Source organism: Dermacentor silvarum, chromosome 1 (genome assembly GCF_013339745.2).
Source record: "Dermacentor silvarum isolate Dsil-2018 chromosome 1, BIME_Dsil_1.4, whole genome shotgun sequence".
Taxonomy (NCBI): Eukaryota; Metazoa; Arthropoda; class Arachnida; order Ixodida; family Ixodidae; genus Dermacentor; species Dermacentor silvarum.
The window spans coordinates 451,853,381-451,867,104 of NC_051154.1; the positions used below are offsets into that span (position 1 = coordinate 451,853,381).

The following is a 13,724-nucleotide window of genomic DNA, read 5'->3' on the forward strand; positions in this document are numbered from 1 at the left end:
CAATGCGAAACGCATTTTCGTCAACCGGCATCGCGAAATCGGTTCTGCTTTTAGGGGCGAAGCACCTTAGGGCCGAGCCTTGTCCCTCGTAGTCCGTAGCTCTGGTTGGCATGGAGACCGCTATCTATGTATGTATACGCATATATACATATATATTGTGAGCATTATATTACCCCTTCATCTTCTTCATCTGTATATACTCATGATCATGGCCAGCGTCATTCTCTTCAGCGCGCGGCCTGCATAATAAACCATCGAGGTTGAACAGCTGCCTCGCAAGTGGTGGACGCTGCTCTCGATCCCTTGGCCCTCTACGACTTCGAGTTTCCCTGGAGCTTCATTCCGGTCGCCGCTTGCCCCGCCTTTCCACCACCATGCCCCAAGAAGATCCACCAGAAGCCCCCAGCGTCACCGTCTCTGCCCCACCCGCCGTTCCTTCATGGAGCGTCAGCGCGCGGCAGCGCGATCCCACCATGTTCGCTGGCCTACCTGGTAAAGACGTTGACGACTTGGACAATTATGACCGAGTGAGTGAGTCTAATCGCAATATATATATATATATATATATATATATATATATATATATATATATATATATATATATATATATATCCGGAAACCGACTTCCGTTTCCACTTCCGGTTCCGCTTCCGGCTTCCGGAGAACGCTTCCGGCGTTTTTCTCTCTCGTCCGTAGCTAGGGGCGCTGCGGTGCACAAGGGCGTTCTTCCCCGACGCGCTCTCTCTATCTCTCGTTCCCGACGCGCGCTCTCTTTCTTTCTCATCCGTAGCTGTGGTTTACCCGAATGATCCCCCGGTGCTTCGCCCACTCATCATCATTCACTTCGTGGATCTGCGGTGATTTTTTTTCATTCGCTTCCATTGTGTTTGTAAACTCACCTCAATTACAAACACGTTATCCACGCCTACTACAGACTGAAGGACTGCGCTCCCCGTCTCCTGGTCGTCCTGGGTCAATCCTGGGTCATTTGTGTATCATAAAGTTCCTCGGGTACTACCCTCTAACTGGCACCTTCGAGGAAATGTCGCGAGTGCCTGGTTGCGGTGTTTATTTAAGTGTCAGTGAGAGGTAAGAAAGCGCACAGGCACCGTTATAGGGGTGCACTGCTGCCCACCAGGTGGAGCAGGCGGGGTAGAGTTTGCCTTCGAACTCCGTTAGTGAACATGAGAGTTTGTCATTTTTGTCAGTGCCGAACACGCACCAGCAACTTTTAATGGCACCCACATTTTTCAATAAATTTATTTCACTTAAAATTTCCATAAAGCTCTTACCTAAAATAATAAACAAGTGGACCTGTGTCATTCCGGCCAGCATAAGACTCAGGTAAAAAATTGCTCCGTAAAATACATCACACGAAGCGAGCCGCAGATATGCGGACTATCAATGCGCGTATCTCACGTAATTCATTACGTGCTGTACAAAGCTTATTGTTGTGTAATTTTACACCAAATGGACACGATAACAGCAGGCAATTGCTTGCATCCCGTACATTTACAGAATGGTATTCCTTCACAGGACATGAGCACATTTTTAGAGCCTGTGAAGATTGTTACAAACTGCATTTCGAAAGGATCAATTTACACTGTTGTCGTACTTGACCACAGACAGTGAAAGTCCTAACTACTCGCAGAGAACGCTACCGACCACCTGTACTTCGCACGTATTTAAAGTATGAGATGTGCATTGAAGGCCGCTCGATCAGTTTAAGATAAATTGCGTTCTTCCCGTATAACGTCGCATCGTGTACGTCTTTATTTCTTGTGTAATCACAGAACTCTCAAGCCACTGGTCATTACTAACTTGGACGAGATTCTGAGCAACACATTGCGAGCAAATGCGTCTTCGCGTTGATGTACATTGGTTGCGTGCTGTACAGTCCACGTGGTGGGGTGCGTGTGCTGCCGAAAAGAATGAGCGCTGGCCGGGCACGTTGCAGGCCGTATACCCGTGCTATTTTCGCACCAACGCCGAGAGCACCATGCTGACAAGGCAATCAATAATTGAGCATGACCTGCGTATACTTACGAATATCCGGCGCACCTGGCAAGAGCACTGCACTTTGCGCATTCTAAGACCACAGTGACACTCTTCCGTGTAGCATTTTTCACACTTGGTATTAATACAAACTGACGCAAAAGCTATGCAGAATCGCCGTGGGTCAGCAATTATACTGATGCCTGCTAAACTCGGTATTTACACAACACTTTCACGAAGCCACTCCGAGTCACGCTGAGTCATGCCGGGTGATGGACCTGAGTGAAGACGTCACTACGTTAGAAAACGAAACTTTCAGGTTCACATGTGTTCGCATCTGGAGGATTTCTGCGAAGGCAAGCTTCTGTAATGTACGCCAGACATGTTGACGTGCAAAAAAAAAATAAAGAAAACATGAGAGAAAGCACACAGGCATGACCAAAAATGACTTAAACGTCCCCCTTACGCCGCGTTTAGATCGTCGTCCGCGCCGATCCTAACCCCACTCCACATCCTTTTCTTCTTTTCACATGCATCGCGTAGTTGAAGCCTCTTGCTCCTAACTTCACAGCCTCTCCTTGACACTCCACAGTGTTCCTGAGTGCAGCGTCGGAGGGAAACACACCACTGTCCAGTCACAGCAAAACCGCAGCCTCAGCCGTGCAGATGAAGAACCCGCACATTCGGTCCAGTGACGATGATGTAGGCGTAAAAAACACCTCAGTATCCATCCACAGTGCCACCTTTCCTGAAGTCAGAGTTCGCGTACAGACGTCCATTATGCTTGCTGACGCCCATCATGATGGAAAATCTCCCTTTCGGGTAGGTTACCTTGTGGCCAAGCTTCTGTAGCTCTTCTACGTAAGCCTGCAACAGAACACGCAAAGTTTATTTTTGCGACTATATAGCTGGTCTAGAATGATCGCGCGATGAAACCAGTACTGGGATGGCTCAAAATTAATGACTCCGAATCCTCAAGGCAAGGGTATACCTAATATATTTTCATCGCATTGTCAAACGTTGTGTATGGACAATTATCCTGCTTTTCTATTTAACAAACTGCCTAAACTTTAGGCACACGGATGTTCTCCTATTGTAGAGCTCATTTCTGTTCTGTAGCATTCGGACGCACTGAGAGTGACTTTTACGTTTATCCTTCTCATTCAGGAACTTTGAATAAAGCGTAAATGTGTGCGAGCTGCAGCTTGTTGAAAATACTGCCGAGTACAGGTAAGGCTGTCGATATCCTCCGTAATCTAACCGTTTTCGTGTTTCGGGCTTTAATAGGGCTGCGGAGGAGTTTAAAACACTGCCTTATTTCGTCTGTATTAGAAAAGCCTTTTTTTTTCAAACGCTGATGGCACTATTTCACCGCGCGCGTGTGTAACGTAATTTATTACAGTGCATTCTTATATCAACAGTGAAAATTATTAAAGAGAGTGTGTACCTTCGGGAAGTATGACTCAACCATAAGATGATTTGGTATCAGCTGGTGGTGGAGCCTTGGGTAGTCGATGGCTTCCTTGATGCTGTTTCTCTGCCACAATGTCCGCATGATCACCTTCAAGTTAATAAAAAAAAGCAGTACACCTTCATATTAGCAAAAACAAAGCTTAATGTACCACCACGAAAGCAGCTTTCGCGGTAATACAGTAAGGCCAGTAGAGATGACAAGCTTAGGATAATTATAAAATTACGAAGTTAAAAAAAAGAGTGAAATTTACTGCGTACACGTGGAAAAGAAACAAAAGAATGGCGACGAAGTTGTGCATTTGCTGAAGTCAACACCAACCCGCTACGAGTTTCTAAACTTTGATGTTGTTAGGGCTTATTTTGTATATATCTTTAACTGCTACCAAAATACTTATGTCGAACAAATCAAGTTATTTATGTTCCTCGCTAAAGTATCACGACATTCGTGTATCGTGGACGGGCTTAAGTTTCAAATACGCAACAGTGTCTGTGAACAACAAGCAGAACTAAGTAACCACGCTCGAGACCATCTTACCATTTTTCTTGTCTTTTTTTTTACATTTGGCTATGTGGCAAAACGGTGATCAGGCATGCTCCGAAAGTAGAACGTCGTCTAAAAATAGTTATAAAGTTCAAATAAATGAAGTCGTCGGTGACGTGTACTTCTAATCGTGAATGGTACATTGCAATGCTTCATAAGAAAGGAACATTAAGGTGAATTTGATAGTGCACAATAACGATAAACTTCTGAAACTTCACTTTCAACGTATATATTTATAATAAGTCTTTCTGCAACAATTTAAGATGTGTGAATTGATACTTTCTTGTACATGTTCAGATGAAAATTTGATATAAAGCTCATCACAGTGAAACAACCCAAGTAACGCAATGGAGACCGGTATACAGGGAAATTGATCTGCCTAAGTTTGGGTAATGTGATTTTTGTTTATACGAAGAAAAACATTCACATATCATTTTACCGTAACCTCCGTTGCACAACGTATTCGCTGCATTTCATCATGTCGTATGCTGCAGTGAGGCCGATGTCAGTGAGGAGGTTTTCACCCCAGCAAGACCCACAGGAAACGTCCGTCCTCCAAGAACGTTGGGATTCACATCGGACGGACGGAAGCATTAACTAGCAAGCAGTGGAGATAATGAAGCGATGTTTGGAGTATTGGTCGAAGAAAAGCAGGGAAGAGATTGATAGAACTGGACCGATTACGGTCATCTGTACAATATAGAAGTATCAAGAAAAAAAAGATATACAACATGCTAGAAACGATAGATGTACTAAAAGCAGATTTGATCAAGCAGGCTAAGAGACTATTTGTCTCCGCCCTGTTTCAAAAGGGATGCCAATAAAGATCAGTGATCATCATCGCATCAGCTGCGGCACGGAAGCAGAGCGTCACGGTGCTGTCCCGCAGTGCATTTCGCCTTAAGTCTATCGCGATTCCGCTGAGTTTCTTCGAGAACCGTGAAAATCTTTAAACAAAACAGCCTAAATAGATCACAAGATATATGCGAAAGTATATTATGCGTGCAAAAAGTCACACAGGGCACTTGTCATCGCGACAGAGCCCCAGCGGCATCAAATTTTTAATCGTGAGCGCTTCTATTGCGCAATCTACTGAAGGGAGCCAATCATGGTGGACAAATTCGGCTCTCGTCAGGCGCGATCGCAATCGAAAGTGCCGCGTGTGACAGAGGTATAAGATTTCTAGCGGATGCAAGTTGTGCGGGCCCTCCCCCCCCCCCCCCCTCGAACTATTTTCGTGCGAGCTCTGGCTAGAAGAGTGCATGGTTCCTCATGAACCTTCAGTTGCTAGTCGATGCCTATCTCTGTGGGGCTTCTTCGCGTTATTGGTATTTGTTGGGAACAACTGGAGCCTCACCAGCGCGATGCCTGAGGTGATCTTCGCACCTCCCGTGCCGCCCAAGGCTAGCTGGACATCCCCGTTTTCGTCGGTAACCACCACGGGCGCCATCGAGGACATGGGCCTCTTTCCAGGGTAAATGAAGTTCGCCACAGAAGGGGCCACGCCGTAGAAGTTTCGCATGCCTGGCGTGGAGAAGTCGTCCATTTGGTTGTTCATGACCACTCCACCCGATGTCCGCAACATACTTCCGAAACTGCAAGGCGAAAACATGAAATTAAGTTGCGACCGATACATTTTCATTTGAAGTGCGATTCCCCGCATATGTGAAGCAAAACGAGGTGGCATTAACGACAGATTCTGAGATCGGCGTTGCAAGATATTCCTCCAGTCATCTGACTCGGTGCTCTGCCATCTTAACGTAGTCACGTTTGCTGAAACATGAATGCTCTATCGCCTAGGCAAGCTGGGAAGCAATGGTGGGAAGAGCACTTAGTACCATGTACATCTGTGGAAGTCTCGCGAGTACATTCCGACGAGTGAGGAAGCCATACCTGGAGGAGCGCCATGAGCAAACATGACAGACACATCAGTGCGACGAATTCTCCAATGCTTCAAATGGCCTTGTGGAAACATACGTGAAACTATCGCGTCTGTATCGCTGCTCATAGTGAACACATATGTCTTGGAGCCGCTTTCCCAAATTTTTATTAATAAAACTTATTTAATCTGTCATCAACTTCAATTCCGCCATTCTAAGATTAGTCTTTAAGTCATCAACAAAAAATAAAATGTTGCTTAGACTTAACCAATTAGCTTTTTATTTATTATTATTGTACAATTTCTGACAACCGTAATGACAAATAAGAAATTCCGCAAATGCCAAGTGTCTTTCTCCACCTACGCAGTCCTTCGCCCGTATAAAATCTATTTACGTCTACTAAACTATCCCTAATAATCTAATCGACTTTCAAGATGGAATTTCTAGAGAATGACTTTATCCCATGCACCCTCTAGATACCCTCTATAGACACCGAAGGCTGCCCAGGGTCAGATATAATCACTGTTCACTGGGAATCAATCTATGCGCCACCAGCTACTGCCGAATTTTAATAAGCTTTCTCAAACTTGGACATATCTCACTGCACCTTTGAGAAGTGCACCAATGATTCTTTCAGGAAAAAAAAACGGTAAGAGGGCCGGATATCACGATAAAATTTTCGGCTGCCATGTTCAGTGCGACTTTTAAACAGCATACATGCTTATATCTTTTATGGCATTTTGAAAATGACTGTCTGGTCCACTCGTGTTTATAGGTCGAGTATAGACAAATGTCTATAGGTTCATTAACGAGTCTTTGTAGAATGTCTCAATACAGACAAACATCACTTCTTTAGGCATTACATAAAATATATACTCAGATCAGCAAGATATTACACAAAATTTTCGCGCCAATGCTTAGTGACGGCATTTATACGTGTTACTTAAGCCCTAACACTGACTTCAGTTCCTTAGCAGCTTGTTTAACTGAAATTTTCTGAACAAATGTTTTGAGAATAGAAGTGTTGCGAGCCTTAGCTCAAACATTCGGTAGTTCAACGCAGGTCATTTTCGCGATGCTGGAGTGATCGCTTTAGACTAGGTTTGCGTTCCAAAGCACACAGACGCCATTGTGCTGGTAATAAGGAGGCAGAACACGCAAGACTCACTAGTAGTTGACGGTGCTGGATACGACGATGACGTCACCATCAGGTCCCCAGAAAGTAGCGTGCGCCGTGCCCTTGTCAGGCTTCATGACCTCGTCGACGAAACCGTAGTAGTGTGGGTCAGAGAATGTGCGGTCGTCGTCAATCTTGTACCTTGCTTCCGAAGAAAACTGGTGCGAACTCATGTTGCGGACCAACTGCAAGAAGCAGAACAGATAGAACGCCAGCATGGTCACGTTTCTTCTCGGAAGGTCATCGTATCATTGGAGAGTGAACTGAGAGAGTGAAGGGCGCTAGAGAGTCACTATCGTGTTTGTGTGCGTATGTGTGTGCGTGTGGGGTGGTGTGTGTGTGAGAGAATGAGTCAGTCACCATTCACAGTAAGACCAAGACACATAATAGGAAACCTGACAGGCCAACCAGGCGTAGCCAGTATTCACGCACAGCAACGTTTCGTACACACCTGCTCACATTGAACAAATTTAGGGTCTCCAAGGAGGGCCCTCTTGGCATAAGCAAACTTGCACGCTTCAGCAAACCTGCGAACGAAAAGTAAAAAACACTGGCAGTTTGCATTGCACTAAAGATGTTTACATTTCGAATACTTGCCGTTAATTTTGTGTTACGAATTCAAATGTGCTTTTTCGTGAGTAAGCAATTGTGCATTACACTGCAATATTACACTCTGTAGCAACACGGCGTAATTACACTACACCGAGTTATATTGGCTCTTGCTTGACAAATATCAAACGACATATCTAGCGAGAACTTGTAATCACCTGAAATGATCGGAAAAAAATTTTACGTATGGTCAAATTACTATTTCTTTTCACATCAAAGGCATCAAGCGAGGCCTCGATTCCAAAAGTGTGCAGGCAGATTAAGCGTCATTTGCCATTAAAGCACGTATCGAAGAGGATTAGGCGAAAAACATTTTTGTCCCAAAAAGAAAGAGATGGAATTTTTAATGGCAGAAAGGTGGAGAGCTCGGCCTCAGTGCCTCTATCATATTGCTTGAATAAGGTTGATGCGGATTCCCCCCCCCCTCCTACCCCACTCCCCTCGATATGGCCAAAATAAACTTTATTTAAAAGCCATCTTGCCCGGGTCCTGCGTCAAATGCCACCATTGAGTATGTGTTGTGCCAGAGTGTTCAGCACCGCCATTTGTAGGCAGTGGATCTCCATTCGGGAATTTCCCCGCTCTACCACTTCCGCCTAAAGGTCCGCACCCTCGTGTACTATTAATGTCCATCGAGGGTACTGGTCCACATAGATATAAATAATCGCGAGAGTATCATCCGAGTACAGAAAGGCGCTCTTTCTCACGCTGCTTTTTATGTGTGTAAGTCAGGAGACAAAGTATCCTAAATGCGATGGATTATTTCTACCTTGCAGGGTGTAACGTAGGTATAAATTTACCTGTGCAGGGTGGTCACGCTGTCCTCCAGAAGAGATTTCGGCGACGACCGGAAAGCGTCCATTATGCCCAAGATATAGGCGAGCACCGCGCCGCTCGCTGGCGGCGGCGCCGAGAGCATGGTCATGCCGCCCTTGAAACGGGCAGTCACTGGTTTCTCCCAGCTCACCTGGTAGCGTCTCAGGTCCTCCATCGTGAGTATGCCGCCTGAAGAAAACAAACACGTGGCATCTGAAAACAGCGTAGTCGAAAGCGCTGCGACAATGACGTGGCTCTGATACAGATGCTTCCTGCCTGGTTGATCTCGCTCACTGTCAAACAACATCAAAATTGATGAGGCGCGAAACAGCAGCTGCTGCATCCGTGTCAAAGCCCCATTCACCAACCTTCCCGCTTACAAAAATAATGTCGCTTAAAATCTGCTGTTTCCGGCAAACTAAACCGTCCGTGCCGAGTGGCCCAGACGTTCTAAAACATAACAGGATAAAACGATGAATTCACTGCGCGCATATCGGCAGATGAATCCCAGATGACAGAGAACTAGTTGTAGTGCTCAAAGGCACATGAACAGAACAACAAGGGAGACACACATGCAGCGCCATAGGGATGGGGGCTGAACGGACTCGTTTAATCGTTGAGGCAGAAAAAATCGATGCGTTGGGCAGTTCATGCATGAGCCAACCGTCCATAATGCTATCTCCAAAGGAGCTATAGTCCTTGCGGAAGCGATGAAGGTGTGCCTAGCTGGCAATTTTCGCTGGTAACGTTTATCGTAGTATTTGAGCTTCTTCACTTGATCAGTGTTTGCCATTGCGTGGGAGAGGGGGGGGGGGGGGAGTGTTATAGTTCAGCCTGTGATCGAACTAAACATTGCTGTTGCTAGTAGCACTGCGGGTGTGGCGCCTATATAGTTTTTCTTCTGTCTCTGTGCATTTTAGCGCTACAACTAGTTCTCTGTCATAGAATACCAACAAGCCCACATCGCTGCTTTAGTTAACTCCAAGATGCCCCGTCGGCGTTCTGTTACATCAATTCAGTTCAAAACTTCTAGAGAAAAAAAGGGGTTTCTTCTATTCATCCTCCCAAGTTTTCTAGCCACAAGAATCGCAATGCTGCAACACGACGGAGCCTGCATTTAGCAGCACCCGTGCCTCGTTTTTTTCTGACAAAGGTTTGCGACGAAAACCATTTTTCTCGGTGGTGGCACTGAGTGCGTGTTTGAGTCAGCGCGAGCGTTTCTCATGTGTCAGTACGAGCGAGTGCTTCTTGCCTGTCAGGTTGGTGTGTGCTGTAAGGTCGCAAGAGGAGTCACGAATCTATGACGTGAGATGCACGAATTATTTTCCTTCTACCACCTCTGGAAATCCAGAGAGCCAATCTCAGCACACGTCGTGTAGGTGTCATCTTTTCATAACGCTCATTGATGACTCGCGTACGCATTCGCGCACACGCACGCACACGCACTACACGCACACACATAGCGGGAGATGGGGAGGAGTTGGTCATGTTTAGCTTCGCAGTTTGCTAGAAAAAATCGCCTCCTCTGTGATTGGTAACTGGGTAAAGTGGTTGCTCGCAGCAGACGGATTTAATTGCGCGTAGTTGCCCCTTGCGAGCGCCGCGTACAGGATGTAGGAATTACACAGCGATAAACAATAAGGCAAGAAGTGCTGCGTTCTCATCCAGTCCAATAGTTTCGCGCGTTATAGCCATCTTCTAGATACTTTCACGCAAGCACAACATCTCTGCTCTGCACGCCTCTCGCTATTTTTGATCACACCTGTTGTAAGCATCATATATAGCGCCACAACATCTCTAGTTATTCCTGGAAATCCTCGAAACCGCACGCTACTCCCGCTTTCAGCGATTATGTGGTAAATATAATCGGAGTTCGAATAGTGAAATATGCACACTTGCCGTTAGCCTGGACTTCCTTGACGATATTCTCGGCTAACTCTCCTTCGTAAAAGTAGTCGGGTCCTTTCTCGGCTATCTGCTCCAGCGTGTTAGCCAGGTCCTTGAGTGTCACAAGCTCCCCTTCGGCCAGCAGGTCTCCCGTCTCGGGATCCGAGAAGGCTTTCCTGAGATCAAGAGCAAGGTAATTGTGTCTTTATCTCTAATGGACACTTGATGGAAGCGTACGTGAGCGTGTGCGATTCCTGACGATTGAAGAGCACAATTGAGTACCTGTGTTGCAGCTCTTTTTTATCATAAAGAAGCATAGAAGAAAGAAATGCATTTTATTCCCAGAATTGTAGGACCCACCGCTATTTCAAGGGACAGGTATGAAACGGTCGTCAACGCAGGGCCGATATAAAGTAGGGATTCCATTCAACCGATTATATTCGTTTCTTATCCCCCGCCGTTCACGACTGGCTGATTTCTGTGATAACATGGGCAGCGAGTCACTCTGGACGTTCGCAAAGCACGAAACGGAATCACATATTAAAATAATATCACTAAATTATCCCGACTCAGGGCAAAACAGCGTTGTAGTAGGGACCACACTGAACAATGCCCTAGCATCATATTTTTTATTGCTCACAGTAACGTCGCTATTCATGAGCAGTCACATCGCTAAGTTCGTACCGACTTGAACAAGGGCTACACCATGGCAGCAGGTGGCTATAACTGTCTTTGTAACACTTATTCCCAACATAGATGTCGCTTTAAATGTACAACAAATACTTTCTCTCCTGCAAATTGATTCAGCTCGCCGTACATGTCGAACCACAGAAAATGAAAGCTACATAAAGAATAGGTGGAGCATTCCCCACCAGGGATCGATCACTGCAATGCAGTTTCATAACTACAATTAAATCGAGGCTTAGATGTAGCACCATCTTGTCAGAGGGAAGATTCACTGCAATGCAGTGCTGTGACCATTCTTAAATGATATATACATTAATGTTTCCGGGCGTACAGTGATCCCCTGTATTTGTACAGATCCCGCTTTGAAACGGGAGATCTGCATAGATTTCTTGTCGAGCACTATTTATTTGTGTGCTTTCGAATAAATACTTTCATCTGCGAGTGTATCGCGATGATCGGTCCTCTTTAAAGCTCTTGCTTGGTGCCTAAGAGACCACGATAAATTTATGCTAACTAGCCCAAACTACAGTTGTTCTGCAGATTACGAGAGGTCACTGTATTTGTTGTGACAATAGTCAGTGAGTTCTCCTGAAACAATAAACAGAAATATTATTCTGAAACAGAACAAATAGCGAATAATGATAAACGCAATTAGTGCACCACTTTCTTTGTCTGACGCCTTTTTCATTTCCATTTTTTTTCTCTGCTGAAAATTGAAAAAAAGAAACTACACTCCTCCTGCGCATTTGGGCGGGTCTTTTCTTTTTGCGTAGTTTGTACTTTACATAACTCAGGGCGTTCACAGCTGCGACACACACTCAACAACTTGTTAGCCCTGTGCATGAACGCGCTCGCCAAAATCGCCTCTAAATTTTAACCTTAGAAAGACAGAGCAGTGACACACAGAGGCGGAACTTCGTCTGTACTCAGGCCCATGCTGGCGTGCACAGTACTTGGGCACCTACCCACCTGACGTTTGCTTCTAAGACAGGGTCGACGGTTCGTTTCTCCCGCAGTGCGTTGGCCAGATGTGCGCCCATGGGGAAGCCGTGCCTCGCCAGCCGAATGGCATCCCTGAACAGCTCCTTCCATGGCAGAGTTCCATTCAGGTGCCGGTGCAGCGCCTGGTATCCCCGAAGTTCTCCGGGCACGGCCACAGCGAGACCCCCTGCACGTGCAATAAACAAGTGTCGCTCGGGACAACGGGAATTATGAATATGCCGCGCTAGCGGTCCTTGCCGGTTCACAACCTACACTTTGTGCCCTGCACGCCAGAAATCAATGCAAGTGCAGCTTGAAATGTTGTTGGCTGATTGGTTGCTGAACCGTGGCATTAAAGCATATCTTGCGAAGCAAGGACACAGCTAGCAAGCCGACGGATAATTCATTTCAGAAGTGCGGATATTTCTACCTCTCCAAAGGTTGACATGAACAAATGAGTTCATGCCTGGACTCCATGGCTGAGATAACTTTTCTTCCTTTATTACCGTACTGTCATGTCACATCTTTCTTTTCTTTATCACTTTATCAATTTACTGCCTCTTGAGCATACGCTATGAACCATAACTTCTGCATTTGTGCGGCCGTGCCATCACATGGCAACCAAGTTACTTTTGCAACTCAAGCACGGGCCTGTGAAAGGGCAATCATGCGTGCTAGTTATGTTTAAGCACCTTTGATATTGTTTGCATGTAGAAGCCACGGCACGGCTTCGCCGAAATGAAGGCACCACTCAACGCCTTCTTGTTCTGTTTCTTTTTCCTTCTTTTTTTTTACATTTCTAAGTTCACACCTAAGTTGTATTCACCAAGCCACTCAACGCTTAAAAGGCTTTTTCTCGCCACTGGTTTGACAGGGCGGTTACGAAACATGTTGATTCCCCTGAAAGGAAATTTATTGCAGTCGATATTGTGACCGCTGTGAACCCTGTACTATCAGTTCTGACCGAAGTACCAGTGCACTGCTACACTTTCTTTCGCCACCAGCCAGCAGACAATGGCCAGATGCCGTTGGCTGAAGCTCCGCCTGCCGCATGAAATACATTATCTTTTTTTTTCTCTTTCTCTCTTTTAAGTGCGGAGTAACTTGACAAAGCGCCCTGTTAGAAACATAGCTCTTTCTTTGTGTGAAAACAAATTATGAAGTTTAAGGTCACAAATCTGGAGCGTATCTAATCAGGGACACCAGTCATTTTTGCATATGATTTTCTTCAATGTACACCGTAATTTCTATGCACAGGAGTTCTGTATTCTTCAACCTCGGCGTGCGGCTGCTGCGGCCGGAGTTTGTGCTCGTGGCATTGTAATCCGCAGCAGGGTGCCATAGCAACTCGGCGAACACTGCGGATTGCTCTCTGCCAAGAAAATCCCTCCCCTTCATCTTCGCACTAACTATATTTCTAACTCTGAGCTGAGAGTAGCGTTGCCTTGTCGCCAACTTAAAATCATCGAAACAGACCAGTTGGCCTCACCATATAGACTTCCTTTCTTGTTGTTCACGTACATGTCGCTCGTGGCACCTGCAGGAGCCACTTCTCGGGCGACGAGCACTTGTGCTTCTCTCTTGGACCTGAATGCGAAAAAAGTAATAATAATAATGAAATATCGCTATTTCTTTTCTAAGACTTCATTGAGTAAGATACATTCTTAGAATAGGGCTG

The 13,724-nt window shown here is 45.7% G+C and overlaps 1 protein-coding gene across 5 annotated transcripts in view; it reads right to left on the reverse strand.

Annotated features, from left to right (window-relative positions):
- Positions 1-1,244: 1,244 nt before the first annotated feature.
- The window catches only part of LOC119437764 (scoloptoxin SSD14), a 121,827-nt gene continuing 109,347 nt past the window's right edge, over positions 1,245-13,724 (reverse strand). For all 5 annotated transcript variants that reach the window (XM_037704737.2, XM_049660856.1, XM_037704736.2 and 2 more), the window contains 9 exons: positions 13,536-13,633; positions 12,035-12,233; positions 10,391-10,554; positions 8,476-8,680; positions 7,518-7,593; positions 7,058-7,251; positions 5,367-5,604; positions 3,443-3,556; positions 1,245-2,862 (listed from right to left, as the gene is read on the reverse strand). In XM_037704737.2, coding sequence (XP_037560665.1) covers positions 2,716-2,862; positions 3,443-3,556; positions 5,367-5,604; positions 7,058-7,251; positions 7,518-7,593; positions 8,476-8,680; positions 10,391-10,554; positions 12,035-12,233; positions 13,536-13,633 — 1,435 coding nt within the window. In that variant the 3' untranslated portion in view covers positions 1,245-2,715. The remainder of the gene's footprint in view (positions 2,863-3,442; positions 3,557-5,366; positions 5,605-7,057; positions 7,252-7,517; positions 7,594-8,475; positions 8,681-10,390; positions 10,555-12,034; positions 12,234-13,535; positions 13,634-13,724) is intronic.